This window comes from Myotis myotis, unplaced genomic scaffold (assembly GCF_014108235.1).
Source record: "Myotis myotis isolate mMyoMyo1 unplaced genomic scaffold, mMyoMyo1.p scaffold_m19_p_9, whole genome shotgun sequence".
NCBI lineage: Eukaryota > Metazoa > Chordata > Mammalia > Chiroptera > Vespertilionidae > Myotis > Myotis myotis.
In genome coordinates this window covers 19,696,856-19,711,548 of record NW_023416401.1, presented here as the reverse complement: position 1 = coordinate 19,711,548, position 14,693 = coordinate 19,696,856, and the positions used below count along the sequence as shown (strand labels likewise).

General features: G+C 47.1%; 2 protein-coding genes across 11 annotated transcripts in view; both read left to right on the top strand.

Moving 5' to 3' along the window:
• ELP2 (elongator acetyltransferase complex subunit 2) overlaps positions 1–7,007 on the top strand; it is a 42,711-nt gene extending 35,704 nt beyond the window's left edge. For 6 of the 9 annotated variants that reach the window (XM_036321325.1, XM_036321323.1, XM_036321324.1 and 3 more), the window contains 5 exons: positions 876–1,068; positions 2,500–2,621; positions 4,142–4,275; positions 5,047–5,160; positions 6,475–7,007. In XM_036321325.1, coding sequence (XP_036177218.1) covers positions 876–1,068; positions 2,500–2,621; positions 4,142–4,275; positions 5,047–5,160; positions 6,475–6,631 — 720 coding nt within the window. In that variant the 3' untranslated portion in view covers positions 6,632–7,007. Of the gene's footprint in view, positions 1–875; positions 1,069–2,499; positions 2,622–4,141; positions 4,276–5,046; positions 5,161–5,391; positions 5,705–6,474 lie in introns of all 9 variants that reach the window. The other 3 variants (XR_004969830.1, XR_004969832.1, XR_004969831.1) reach the window with 3 other exon arrangements.
• Positions 7,008–13,818: 6,811 nt separating this feature from the next.
• Positions 13,819–14,693, top strand: part of MOCOS (molybdenum cofactor sulfurase) — a 41,366-nt gene continuing 40,491 nt past the window's right edge. Inside the window, exon 1 of one of the 2 annotated variants that reach the window (XM_036322059.1) lies at positions 13,819–14,535. In XM_036322059.1, coding sequence (XP_036177952.1) covers positions 14,388–14,535 — 148 coding nt within the window. In that variant the 5' untranslated portion in view covers positions 13,819–14,387. The remainder of the gene's footprint in view (positions 14,536–14,693) is intronic. The other variant, XM_036322060.1, reaches the window with a different exon arrangement.

Below are 14,693 nucleotides of genomic sequence, written 5' to 3'. Positions count from 1 at the left end.
CGTATGCGTTTCTCTTTCCTCCTAGTTGTAGGACTTCCACTCAGCCAGCGTTCCTGTGGTTCTGGGTGATGTCCCTTCCGTTTTTTGGTTTCACTTTTGAAGTAGTTGTTCAAAGCAGCAAACTCCGGCGTTAACCTATGCCGCCATCTTGGTTCTCTTTTTTATAGAGATTTAAATAATAAAAAAATTCCCATCGGATATCATTTGCCTTATGCCTAAATGATATTCTTTAACATTCTTTGTAATGCAATTCTGCTAGTCATGAATTTTATTTTTTTAGGTTTTGTTTGAAAAAAGTAGATTTCTTCATTTTTGAATGTTATTTATGATGGCTAAAGAATTGTTGGTTTTTCTTTTGTATATTAAAATGATGCTCCATTTTCTTCTGACTTGCGTTGTTTTTCACAAGTCCACTATAATTTGTCTTTGTTCCTCAGTAGTGGCTCTCCCCCTTCTTCCCCCAGCTGCAATTTCATATTTATTGCTGGCTTTAAACAGTTCAATTATTGTTGCTATAGTTTTCTTGTGCTTGGGTTTTCTTGAACTTCTTGGATCTGTAGGTTTACTGTTTTAAGTATCTTTTCTTCTTACGCTTTTTGGGGATTCTAGTTAAACCTGTGTTTAACTGCTTGAAGTTGTCGTGGAGTTTGATGATGTGTCTCCCCCCCCCCCCCCCCCCCCCGCCCCCCATTCATTTTTGTCTCTCAGGGATGAGTGTTTCATGTTTCCAGATAGCTGGGTTTTGGAGTGCCATCGTTTTCATTTACTTTGTCTGAATTTTTAATTTTTCACACAAGAGAGTAAATGTGATCCCTGTTACTTCATGTTCACTAGAAGTGAATGTCTTTAAAGTATGTTTCATCTCTGTCCTACAGGCAGCTAAGAAAGAGCATGCAGCCATCATTCTTTGGAACACCTCATCTTGGAAACAGGTGCAGAATCTGATTTTCCACAGCCTGACTGTCACACAGATGGCCTTCTCACCTAATGACAAGTTCTTACTAGCTGTTTCCAGAGATCGGACCTGGTCACTATGGCGAAGGCAGGACACATTCTCACCTGACTTAGGTAAAAACAGTTTCTGATTGGGAAGATGAGTAGGAAGACAGTTCTATCCATTTTGTCCACCTTGAGCATCTGTTGGTTGAAGAAAAGAAAAAATAATAACCGGTGAAAGGCAGAGTCTCACTGTTGTGCAGTCTTTCAAAATTCTGTAATAACTGAAGCAGACTCGACCTTCCTTGAAAAAATTAAATGCAGGTGGCCTTTGGGTTGACTTCCTTGTGATTATGTAGTCAGGATGGCATGTGTTCAGACATCTCAGTGAAGGAAACAAAAATCTGTATGGAGAAAATTTAGTTTATTAAATTTTGCAGATGGTTATAGAATGCCAACATAAAACCAAATGGATGGCATAGTCCAAGCTAGGGATTTATGGGATAGGAATAATGAAGATACAGTTAAATATGAAACTTACAGGAACTTAGAAGGACCATTATCTTTACTCTTTCTTACCCACTCCTGTCACTGATCACTGGGAAGGGTGTTTTAGGCTTCAATCTGTGGATAACATGGCCCCCTGAGCAAGATGTTAACACATCTACCTGCATTCTCTACTGAGCCTGACATAAATTGAAAAAAAAAAGAAAAGAAATAAAAGCTTGTGTGCTTTCAGCAGTGGCCATTCCTCTTTCCTCAGTTTCTTTGGGTAAAATCTTGAGAGTGTTTAAATGTCTGTTGTTTACTCCTACTTTAAATTTTTCCATTGACGCAGTCTGCATGCAGTTTGATCTTGTGATAGTTCTAGCCCCTTAGTTTCTTGTCTTTTAGAGACTATCAGGGACTGTGACACAGACTCAGCAGTACGTGTGAGAAAAGACTGGTTGCTCCTGCAAATAACTAGTGACTTCTAACATGCAACCTTTACTTTTTAAAAAGTTAAAGTGATACCAGTAACATATCCATTAATTTTCTGTATCTTTATGGATTATGTTTTAATAGATACCTTCTTTCCTCCTCATAAGCAGTTACATGTTTTAGGTTTAGTCCATATAAGGACTAGACGTTAGCTTACATTTAAATCCTACAAGGGAAAATATTTATTTTAAGTTTGGGTTTTTAAATAATCACTTAAGGGTGCATTAATCTTTTTTCCATAGCTTAATATGCAAATCTGGCTACTTCCTGAATAAGGTTGAATTGCTTCAGGCTTCTTCCATAGGCATAAACTGGACGTTTAGCTAAGTGCCTGGAAAACATTTGTCATCAGTCACTAGAGAGCAACTAGTCAATATAACTCATTCCCTACTAGAAAAGTAACAGTATTCCCATAGCCTTCTGGTGAGGGGTCAGCTGCCTAGCTGTCATCTGTTGCAAAAGTCAGCATTTGGAAATTGAATACTAAATTGCATGATGTACATGGCACTTAAACATAGCTTTTTAACAGGCAAAATACCAGCATTCTCTGCTTTGTGAGTAGTGCATGTGTGTTTCTTTCAGACCCAATTTTCAGTCTCTTTGCCTTCACCAACAAAGTCACTGCTGTGCACAGTAGAATTATTTGGTCTTGTGATTGGAGTCCTGACAGCAAGTTTTTCTTCACTGGAAGCCGAGACAAAAAGGTAATTTTTTTTAACTTAATAGTTTTCAAATGTAAATTAATATTGTTACAGGTATGCTTGGATAGAAACCACATAATCCTGACTTTCTGATACAACTTTTAAAAACCGATTTATATACTCCCTGTGTGTTTTTCATATACATATATAAAAAAGTATTTTCTTGTTAAATACTATATAGTACTTTTCTCTGAAATCTCAAATATGAGAAGACCTTTCTGACACGGCCTGTATCAGGTGGCCCCTGTGGGAGAAAAGTAATAAATGAAGTGGATCAAAACTAAGAAAGTAGGAGAGCAGGAGCAGGGCAAGGGGCATATGGGGAAAAAGTTTCTACTTTTCTTTTTCATGTTTTTATGAATGAAATGTTTTCTATAACAAATGACTATTACCTTTTCATTCAGTGGTGAGAGTGGTGTGTGTGTGTGTGTGTGTGTGTGTGTGTGTGTGTGTGTGTGTGTCCCAACATTTCTAGAAACCAAAGTAAGCTAGCTAGCAATGGGTTCTTGACCAGGACCCTCGCCCTTGTTCTCTGGGGCATGTTCACCTGGCTCCTGGTCTTTCCTCTGTTTCGTACTCTTGAATTCCTTTTCCTGCGGTGCTTGCAGACCAGGGAGTGTTTCCTCTCCCTGCCCTCGCCAGTCCTAGTCATGGTACAAATTACTGAAGTTCAGGGCCAGAGTGGGCAGTGAGATGCTGACATGTCAACCCCTGAAACGCTTTCTCTCAGACCTTCACTTCTGTTCACTCCTATTTAATTCTTCCCTGGCATTTATTTCCTGTGCTCTGCTAGCTGCCCAGGAAGCAGGGCTGTCCTGCCCTCCACAGTCACGCCCAGTCGCAGATGGCCAAGCTGTGGCTCTCAGGGATACGCCAGGGCTGAAACAGACAAGGAATCATCCACTGCACATGCTCAGAAATGCTCTTCCACTTGCTGGGGCAGAGCCTTCTACCTGTAATCTTGCTTTGGTCCTGCATTTTACACTTATTATCCGCTTTACTTCTCTCTCCCACTTCTTTTTGACCAATCACACCCCCTTCAGGTGTAAGCTTCCAGGGAAACCTTATGTCTTATGTAGGTTATCCTCAAGGTTACCCCACAGCTGATGCCCTGAGCGGTGGGTGATGTAGAGGAAGAGCCAGGGACTTGATTGGTCTCTATACATTTTGTGGTAACTTCTTGGGCAAGTGCCTGAGCCCCTCAGTGAGGACATGATCAGTTGAATCTCGCTGGATCAGAACTCCTGAGTGTGAAGAGCATGCCAGACGACCCCCTGGCAGGGACAGTCCATCTTTGGGTGGCACATGTAGGTAATTGAGGTCTCAGCAACTTGTGTCTGCTACGCTGTGGCTTCTCTGTGGTGCTTAAAGTGCTCCTCAGTTCTGGAACACACATATAAATGCTGAATTTTTTTGACTGCCAGAGCAGCTATTTTGCATATCAATGTCATTGAAACTTTCTGATGCATTGCTGGAAACCTTGCAAAGAGAATGCTTTACAGAGTCTGATGTGTTTGTGTTAGGTGGTTGTCTGGGGTGAGTGCGACTCCAGCGATGATGCCATCGAGCACAGCATCGGCCCCTGCTCCTCCGTCCTGGACGTGGGTGGGTCTGTGACAGCCGTCAGCGTCTGCCCGGTGCTTAACCTGTCCCAACGGTTAGTCTCTGCCAGGGCTTCCTTGTATGTTTTCTTTAAGAAGATCACTTGGGCCCTAATCGGTTTGGCTCAGTGGATAGAGCATTGGTCTGCGGACTGAAAGGTCCCAGGTTCGATTCCAGTCAAGGGCATGTACCTTGGTTGCCAGCAACATCCCCAGTAGGGGGTGTGCAGGAGGCAGCTGATCGATGTTTCTCTCTCATCGATGTTTCTAACTCTCTATCCCTCTCCCTTCCTCTCTGCAAAAAATCTATAAAATATTTTAAAAAAAAGAAGAAGATCACTTGGTTTCAGTATGTAGCCCTCCTACACTCATGGGCTCTTAGCTTCTGAGCTGATATTTTTTTCGTAATGTTTGTTTCTCATAAGAATTTTTAAATTGGTAGAACTTGCTGATATTCAAAGTGGTGAAAGGGAAGTTGGGAGTGTGGCTCAAAGGTTCTTATTTCACCAAATTCAGGACTGTGGTACTTTCTGTGTAATCAGTGTCTTCAGCAGAATGGGGGCCCCTGCAGCTGGCCAGGGAAACGTTGGTTCTTGGGTTTTGCCAGTGGAGGACAGAGGTAAAACTGTGGGCACCCTCGGTGGAGAGGAGACCCCTTGAGGGCACAGTACAGCAGGGCCCCATCTTCTGGGCTGGTGGTTTTAAACAGACCTTCGTAGATGTGGGGTGGTTGGGAACATAGAGGAGCTACACTGAGGAGGGATGGTGGAGATAACAGAAATTCTTGCTAAATTAGTAACTGCCTTCCTTCCCTCCCTCAAAAACAGATACGTGGTTGCAGTAGGGTTAGAGTGTGGAAGGATTTGTTTATACACCTGGAAAAAGACTAACCAAGTTCCAGAAGTAAATGACTGGGCCCCCTGTGTGGAAACAAGCCAGAGGTATTTTCTTTCTATTTTTTGCTTCCATCAGACTAGATAGAAATCATGAAATCTTTAGTGGCACATTTTACGCCATGTTTGCATGGAGAGGGACACAGATCTGTATTTGTAGTGCTTGCCACTAAGTGGTAACCCTGTGTTGTGTGGTTTATCTCTTGAAATTGATGTTTGTTAACTCTATTTTTAAGAATTCACTTAACCAAATTACTTGTTTGCATATTATCTTTACAGATTACACATTTAAAGCTAATCTCCAAATGACTTAACTGTTTTCAGTAATTAAATCCATCCTCACGCAAAGATGAGCTGTCACTGATTGTACTCAAGTCATAGCCTGTATGATATGAAACTGGAAGCAGTTCTTTTAGAAGGATTTCAGGAAGCATTGAGGCACAGCAGCACTGTGGAGATGTGTGTGACCTCCCAGAGGGGCCACTCGCAAAGGCTCAGTCATATGGTGGCATAGCTTCTGGTGTGCTGATTTTAAATGTCTCAGACTTCAAGATTAACCTGTAGTCCTACCTTGGAACTTGAGAGTGAACAGGTGACAAGGACTCTTGGTATTTGAAAGTCTAATTGGTGTGCTCTGTCATTTTCATGTTTACTGCCTTAAAATATAAGCCTTCTACTTTATTTCTTCTTGATTTGGATGCCTAATTTGCAGGTTAAACTTACAGAGAATATTATATTTTCATAGAGATTTATTAATAATCTACGTTTGAGAGCATTGTAGGTCTGTCTGCCTTGGGAGTGGGGATGGGCATTAATATGAGCGTCTTGCTCAAGGTCATGCACTTGAAGATCACATTAAAGACCAAGGTTCTTTCACTGGGCAGTTTATTAAATCATTTACTGCCCTTCCTTACCCAGCAGTAGATATGTTAGTGAGAGTCCATCCATGTCATAGGGGTGTCAGAAGAATAAAATAATCTAGAATATGTTGCAAAGCTGGAATTCTTAAAGAAACACATTCAGTAAAGTTATCTGAAAGGCTGATCTTAATAGCCATGTCATGAATTTCACTGATCATTAAAACAAAATTTGACGGAAAGTCATTATCTATTTCTTGCTCTTTTGGTGGTATCCTTGATTAGTCATTAAGTAAAAGATGTTTTCAAGGTTAGAATAAAATGACTAAAAAATTAGTGATGGTATTTTAAAACCTGTACATTGTGATTTTCAGGTTTTGACTTCATTTATGTTAATATTAATAGTAGGAGTATACTAGTTAAATTACATGTAGGTAAGCACCCAGTAAAATATTTTTTAGTCATAGAATACATTGATTTAATGCTTTCTCTGTCTTTGTTTTAGCCAAAGCCATACACTTGCTATCAAAAAATTATGCTGGAAGAATTGTAATGGAAAAACTGAGGAGAATGAAGCAGAAGGCCCTGAGTGGTTACATTTTGCAAGTTGTGGTGAAGATCATACTGTGAAGATATACAAAGTAAACAGAGGTGCACTGTAATGGACTTAATAACTACAAGCATATAATCATTAGTGTCTTAACATTTTTAAATCATGTAAATGGATAATCTGTCTTCATAATTTCATTGAGTTTCATTTGTAAGTCCTATAGGAGTATATTAATTTGTATCACAGACCTTTTGAAATCTGATGAAAGCTTCAGACTCTATTCAAAATTGTTTTATATACAGACACCCTCAGGACCTTGCCCATTCCTTCCGGGATTCAGACCTGCATCCATGTTTCAGATAAGAACTCTGTTCTTTCTTCATGACTGAACTTGCCTTTCTCTTTTTATATGCCCCTATTTGGGACATATCATTAATTATCTTCTTCAGAGGGAGGACATAGAAAATAAAAAAGAGATTAAAGCTAGATTACTCAGTTTTTTTAAAAACAGTTTTTGTAAATAGACCACACAAAGTGTGGTCTTGACCCCTTTTTCCCAGTACACACCAACCATTCTAGGAATTTGGCAGGCCATTGGGAGTTTGAAGTGTAGCCAGCCATTTCTTTCTTTGTTTAAAAGTAGATGGGTTCTTCTTTTAGGGTTTGACTTAAAGCAGAATATCTGAACATTTAATCTGATAGATGAAGGGGCTAAAAAGTCAAGTTCTGAATCATTTGATTTTATGTGAAATCACAAATGAGTCATGAGAGTAAAGGACGTCCCCAGGAAGAGTGAGTAGTGGGAGCAAAGGGAAGAAGGTGAGAGAAACAGAATGTTGGGTGAGCCAGCTGAGGTTTGGGAGGTGGGCATAGGAATTGGAAGTTGGGGTGAGAGATGTTAAGAGGGGTTATGATCCCTGGCCAGTGTTACTCAGTGGTTAAAGCCTTGGCCTGTGCACAAAGGGTCTTGGGTTTGATTCCCGGTCAAAGGCACGTACCTTGGTTGCAGGTTCCTCAGCTCTGGTAGGGGCGCATGGGGCAGGAGGTGACCAGTCAATGTGTCTATTTCATGTAGATGTTTCTCCCCCCCCCCCCCCTTCTTCCTCCCCTCCCTTCCACTCTGTCTAAAAATCAATGGAAAAAATATCCTTGGATGAGGGTTTAAAAAAAAGAGGGAGTAGGAAGACTCAGGCGAGAGTGGAGGTTTGCCCTGATCCTCTTGGAACATGGAATCAAGGATATTTTATTCCATTGGATATTTTGAAGGGAATATTAAAAAAATTTTTTTTTAAGAGAACAGAAATTTATTGCATCACAGTCCTATATCAAGGTATCAGAAGGGCCACCACCCTCTGAGACTCTGGGTAGAATTCTTTCTTCCTTGCATCTTCTCCTCTCTTGTGAATCTATTGTAGGTTTTTTGCTGTGTGGTTACTGGAGCTTATATAAAACTTCATCTAGATATAAAAGTCCATTTTACACTGACTACAACTTTGATTTTATACAATAACTTCCCTTTTATTCTCTCCCCTTTATGTTGTTTTTTTTCTTCTGGAAATACACAGACATTTTTAATGGAAGCAAAATGGGGCAATGGTGTCACAGCCAACAGGGATTGAGCTCAGGCGAGGCAGGGCCGGTGCTGTGCCCGGGTCATGGAAGCCACAGAGCCTGGCAGGACGGAGGGGGCGGGGGGGCCTGGCCGTGGGGGGCCTGCGAGGAGCCCAGGCTGCCAGCTTCAACCCTGGGGAGGAGTGGAGGATCTGGCCCAGCTGGTTCTGCGAAAACCTCAAGGGTGGGCACCTGGCGGCTCCAAGTGGCTCCTCAGCTTAATTACTTAATCACACCCCGGGAGTAATCAATCAACCCACGAGTATTTAATCATAGCCTGCGAGCCGGGTGCGAGCTGGAGGTGGTGGGCCGGGTGCGAGTGAATGACCTGTCAACCAGTTTTTATGACACGCACTGACCACCAGGGGGCAGATGATCAATGCAGGAACTACCCCCTGGTGGTCAGTGCACTCCCACAGCGGGAGTGCTGCTCAGTGAGCTTACTGAGCAGCGGCGGCAGGCGCAATGGGGCCGGGATGTGTGGAGCAGCACAGGCTCCTCCCCAGCCGCCTACCACTTCGTACACTACTACATCCCTCGGGGGATGTCGGACTGCGGATTTTGGTCCCATCTTCGCAGGCTGTCCCATCTTTGCAGGCTGTCTGACATCCCCTTAGGGTTCCCAGATTGCGAGAAGGTGCAGGCCAGGCTGAGGGACCCCATCAGTGCATGAATTCCTGCACCGGGCCTCTAGCATTAAAATATTTTTCCATTGATTTTGAGAGAGAGTGGAAGGGAAGGAGAGAGACACAGATAAAAACATCAGAGAAACATCGATGTGAGAGAGAGATATCTATTGGTTGCCTCCTGTACACACACCGACCTGGGCCAGGGATCTAGCCTGCAACTAAGGTACATGCCCTTGACTGGAATTGAACCTGCAACCATTCAAGACCTCTGGCTGACACTCTGTCCACTGAGCCAAACCATCTAGGGCAGGTAAAATTTATTTTAATGACACATTTAACCCAATGTATCCAAAATAGTATCATTTCAACATATCAATATAAAAGATTATTGATTATATTTTGTACAGTATAAAGTGAATCTTACACTTAGGGCTCATCTCAGTTCTGACTAGCCACTTTTCAAGTGCTCAGTGGGTACCCATATTTGCAGTTCTAGACAATTGGGTCTATATTTACTTATTTCTCGTGTGTGTGTGTGTGTGTGTGTGTGTGCATGTGTAGTGAGCATCTGAGCTTCCCACCCTCAGAAGGCAGGACTCCCTGAACTGCTGTTTCCCTGCTTATCAGCTGAAGGAGCTGAGCCTCTCACCCCACTGGCACTCGGGGAGTTGTTCAGATCCCATGCATGCTGGAGTTCACAGCAGATTCAGTCCTTCGGAGCCCTTTCCAGCATAGAATTCAACCCCCGAAGTTGTCCTGAGAGCAGGCCTAGTCTTGGAGAACTGAATCCATGGCTGGTTATTGTTTTGTTAGTTGAGTTTGTAGACAGTTTTCCTAAGTTGTCCTGAAGCATCTTCCTCAGTAATCCTCTGTGTCAGCAGTTGCCAACCTTTCGGACCTCACGAACCACCAGTTGGCGACCACTGCTCTGGGCAATCAGTTCAGTAAGCATTCAGAGGACTTGCTGCACATGGGGGCAGCCTGTGTTGTAATTTTACACACACAGGCTGTAATCTGCCGAAGGAGCACCCTTTGAACTTGTGGTAGTCATTTGAAATGTGAAAACAAAAAGGTAGTCTTGGAAGTTTGCTCTGGAGAAGCCGAGGACTATTTCAGAATCTCCAGCCTGCCCTTCCCTGTTGTCCCGCTATCTCATTTCATGGCTTGGTGCACAGCACAAAGTTCAGGTTGACGCCAAGTGCCAGCCTAAGCAGTTGTGGTCTCCTAACCTATATAGCTTTCCTAGACACGGGAGAGGTGACTAAGCTCTTCCAAGTACATGCTTACCCTGGACAGCAAGGGGCCAAATCACTGTCTTCCCAGTAGCCTCAGGGAAGCTAGTTATTGATTCCAAAGGGAAGATGTGGGAATTAGAGGGAGATGGCAAACTTAGGAGTGAAATAAAAGGGCAGAATCCTTCTCTTTAAAATTGGAAATCCTACACATCATAGAAAATCCTGGGTTGTCTAAGAGGAATGCACTGCCTTCTACCCACTTTTTTACAACCTGAGCATCCTGAACTAATCATAGTGGGCAGGAGAAAACCACAGATCTGATGTAGCAAGAATCATGAGATGACTGTTGTGGAGCTGGAGGCAGGGTGGGTTCCATTAGGGCCACATGGCAGCTCTACATTGGATGTTTTTCCAAAGCAAAATCGGGCAGGCACCCCACGAAAGCCCACTATCCAAGCCCACTAAAGCCTAAACCCTTGGGCATCGGATTTGCTTTCTTGTTCTCCACAGCATCTAGCACGGTGCCTTGTCAAATATTTGGCGAATTCAAGGGTAGGTTTGACAACATTGATGGCTGGCTGGCGGAGGAAGCATTGTCCAGTGTAGTCCACCAGTCAGTAAACAGGGTATTGTCAGATCCTTTTCCTATCTTGGTGGCATAAAGAGCTAGAGGGCAAAGAGCAGGAGGGAGTCAACCCAAAAGGGACCAGGAAGTGGGGTGGCCTTCCCTGAAGAACACAGGGAGGCACCAATCCCCAGAAAAGCAGCCTCAGGAAGATCTCTGTTCCGGGTCCACCCCTCTCCTGCGGTCTGCCTCCTAGGGGTGGGGTTTTGTTGTTTTGAACATGATGGTCTTAGATATAATGGAGCCTTGTTCCCAACCATGTCATGGTTCCGTGCCCCCTTTTAGCTTCTATCCACAGGAAGGCCTCCAGTCATTTGGGAGGAGTTTCCTGGGCTTCCGATCTTTCTCTCCACTGCTCGCCAGTCAGTGCACCAGAGCTTGGACTCTGCAGGCTCTGGGGAGAAACCTGCTCTGTTGCTTCCTCTCACTGATTCTGGCTGTGCAGGCCGCTTCTGGTTCCTCAGGTACCCAGTACCCAGTAAACAGGTTCTCACTGAGAGGGAGGTATATGCATGTCACTCTAGCAGGAAGTACTAGATTAATTTCATTATCCAAGCCAAATCAGCCTCCTCTGACCCGCCCCCCCCCCCCACCACCCCACCCCATCCCAATTACTTGGTAGGAAACTTGATCCATCATAATTGCGGCCCCCAGCTACCTCCATGGTCACGAGGCCTGGGGGTGTAAGCCAGTGGGAAAACCTCTACCATTCCTCACCATGCGAGACTTGGCAATTATAATAGACTTCCTTCCCCCATCGAAATAACACCTCATACCACCTAACTTCAGTCTTAGTTGCTGCCAAGGCACTTTCCTGTGGCTCCTCCCACCTCGTACCTTCTCACCAACCAGTGGCTAGAGGCCAGGACGCCTTAAAAGTCGCTATCCCCAGGGCTCTGCCCTCTCCCTGAACACTCCCCAGCTCCTGCGATGACCCCTCCCATAAGTTGTGTCTCCAGCCCCAGACAGTGCTCTGGGCCCAAATCTGCACTTAGACATCCTAGACTGAGTTTCACATTGTCTGTCTATGCCTGAGCCCTTGCTCCCTGCATCCACCCAGTCACCCTGAGCCAGTCTTCCCTCCATCCCCCTTTGTCTCTGAATTCCATCACTTCTGCACCCTCTGGGCCTCTGTTCAGGCCCTCATTGCTCCTAACCAGGACTTGTGCCCAGTCTCTGCAGGACAGTGCCTCCTGTATCCTCCCACACCCATGCCCCTGCTCAGTGCTGCCAGGGGGTCAGACACAGTGCTGATCTGCAGGACTCCTGGTGTCTTCCTGCACTGCAGTCTGACTCACTGCTCATCCTCACGCCTCATCCCCACACAACCACAGTCTGTGCTTCAGCTTCATTGGACTTCCTGCTTCTGGGATTTTCTGAGCCTTTTCTACCTCCAGGCCTTTGCACATGAGTGCTGCCCTCCCTCCCTCACCTCCTTTTCCAGGACCCTCTGGGGTCCCCAGTGGGGAGGCTTTCACGGCTTCAGCTCCACCTTTGCTGAAGGCCCTTCTCCAGCACTCTGCAGCTTGGAAGGGTGATCTGACTGCCCGCCCATCTCCTTCATGTCCTCCTCAGGCCCAGAGGCTACCTTGTGGACTGCTGTCTTCCCAGCACGTGCTGTGTTCCTAGCGGAAGCAGCTACCCAAGGAATGCTGAGTGAAGGCCCCTGACAAAGCCTGTTTCATCTTCAGTGATTCAAGGCTGGACAGTTGCCAGAAGTTGTAGCTGGTTTCCCTGCACCCACTTCTCCCCACCCCGTCCACCCTGGTCATTGCCATTAGACCAGTGGTTCTCAACCTTCATAATGCCGCGACCCTTTAATACAGTTCCTCATGTTTTGGTGACCCCCAATTTCAATGTTACAAATTGAACATAATTAAAGCATAGTGATTAATCACAAAAACTATGTAATTAAATATATATATTTTATTGATTTTTTACAGAGAGGAAGGGAGAGGGATAGAGAGTTAGAAACATTGATGAGAGAGAAACATCAATGAGCTGCCTCCTGCACACCCCCTACTGGGGCTGTCCCCGCAACCAAGGTACATGCCCTTGACCGGAATCGAACCTGGGACCCTTCAGTCCATAGGCCGATGCTCTATCCACTGAGCCAAAGTGGTTAGGGCAACAATATGTAATTATATATGTGTTTTCCGATGGTCTTAGGCAACCCCTGTGAAAGGGTCGTTCGACCCCCAAAGGGGTCGCGACCCACAGGTTGAGAACCGCTGCATTAGACAGTTCTGCCAAATCATCTTGCTTAAAAATCTTTAGAATAAAATTCCAGGCCCTTAGCCTGGCTTAAAGCCTTTTGAACCCTGCCCCCAAACCTGCCCCACCTTCTTCCTCCACCGCACAGTGATGCTGCTGGGAGGAGCTCCCCCCGCCACTCTGCATTTTCTTCTGTGTGCCATCGAGCAAGTTATTCTTTCTCATTTACCTGCTTATTTAATTGCTGAATCAGTAGTACAGGTAAGAGTGCCGTTCCTGGTGCACAGGGACAGCTCCATAACAGCTTTTCTTATCGTTGCCGGAAGTCATTTACTACAGGAGGAAGTGCAGTGGATAGGGGCCAAGCTGGCATCAGAACCCAAAGCTCTTGCTGGAAGTATCACCAGGAGGTATCAGAAAAGGGTGGCATGGGCATCACACGGACCCCAACCGGGAATGGAACCCGCAACCCGGGTACATGCCTTGACTGGGAAGGGTGCCGGCGACCCTTCTGACCCACCTGAGCGGCACCGGCCAGGGCATCTCTGCGCTTTTATCCAGGCAGCGCACACCGTTTGTTCTGGACATGGGCACCCTCCCCATCTTGTCCCACCGCGGTGTTTCCAGAGTCAGTGGTCCACTCCTGGGCCCCCACATCCGGTTCCCCGGCCCTACCCACATCTGAACCCCTTACTTAGGACCCCAGCACGTTGCCCCGCTCCCCCCACGTGGTTCCACACCGTGCACCTCACCAGGGCCCCCAGGACTTGGTCCCCTTTCACTCCACTCCCCGATAGGCCCCCTACTTCACACCTGGGCCCTATTTCGGGCAGCTGAACGCCCGCCCCGAGCCCGGCCCCACAATTGCCGCAATCGTGTCCCGGGACCAGCCGCTCCGCTCCGGACATAGGCGCGAGGGCGGAAAGGGACAGGCGCTCTCATCCAGGTCTCCTCCTGGCTACCGGGTTCGGACTTGATTTACCAACCTCGTGCATCTCCAATCTTACCCCCGCCTGCCTTTGCTCAGCCGCATTCTCAGAACGGCGAGCACACGCTCCTCCGGGGAGCGCCACCCGGGAAGTCCCTGCAAACGCCCTGGCCCGCACACCGGATCGCGCCGCGGGGAGCGACGGTCCCCGGAGCCGTGAGGAGCTCGGACCCGGGGCAGTCCGCGGGGAGGGTTGCGAGGATGCCGAGCAGAAAATGCAATCTGCTGCTGCTTTCGCCGGCCTCCCCGTGGTGCAGACAAGGAGAACTTAGTACTCCGGGTCCGGGCAGCTCCGTGCTCTGTGGGGACGCTCTTCTAAGCGACAACAGAAACGGGCACTCTCTCCCCGGCCCCAGGTGGGGAAAGGCAGGAAAGAAGTGAAACTTCGTGAGTCAGCGCGGCGCAGGCCAGCCCGGCCCGCCCCAGACGCGCCGCCCATCGCCGGGACCCGGGGCCAGTGCGGGGCGGAGGCGTGGAGGCGCGGCCCGGGCGCGACGGGCGGAGTCCTCGTGGGTGGGCTCTCCCCGGCCCGGCCGCCGGCACAGCGCGGCGGGCAGGCCTGAGCCATGGCCGACGGGGCGGCGCAGCCGGGGGCCGAGCTGCTGGCCTTCGAGCTATTCCGGGAGGCGAGCGCGCAGCCCCTCGCCTACGGCTACGGCCACGGCCCGCGCGGCCTGCGGGAGCTGCGGGCGCGAGAGTTCGGGCGCCTGGCAGGTGAGGCCGCGGGGCACCTGCGCTGGGCGGGCGGGCGGGGGGGGGGAGGGGCGGGGGGGGGGGACGCGGCTTCTAAGGAGTTTTCTGCTCCAGGTGGCAGCGCGTTGCCTAGTTTGGGGCGCATTTTGAATGGAAAGGTTTGGAGGGACGTGCCCACG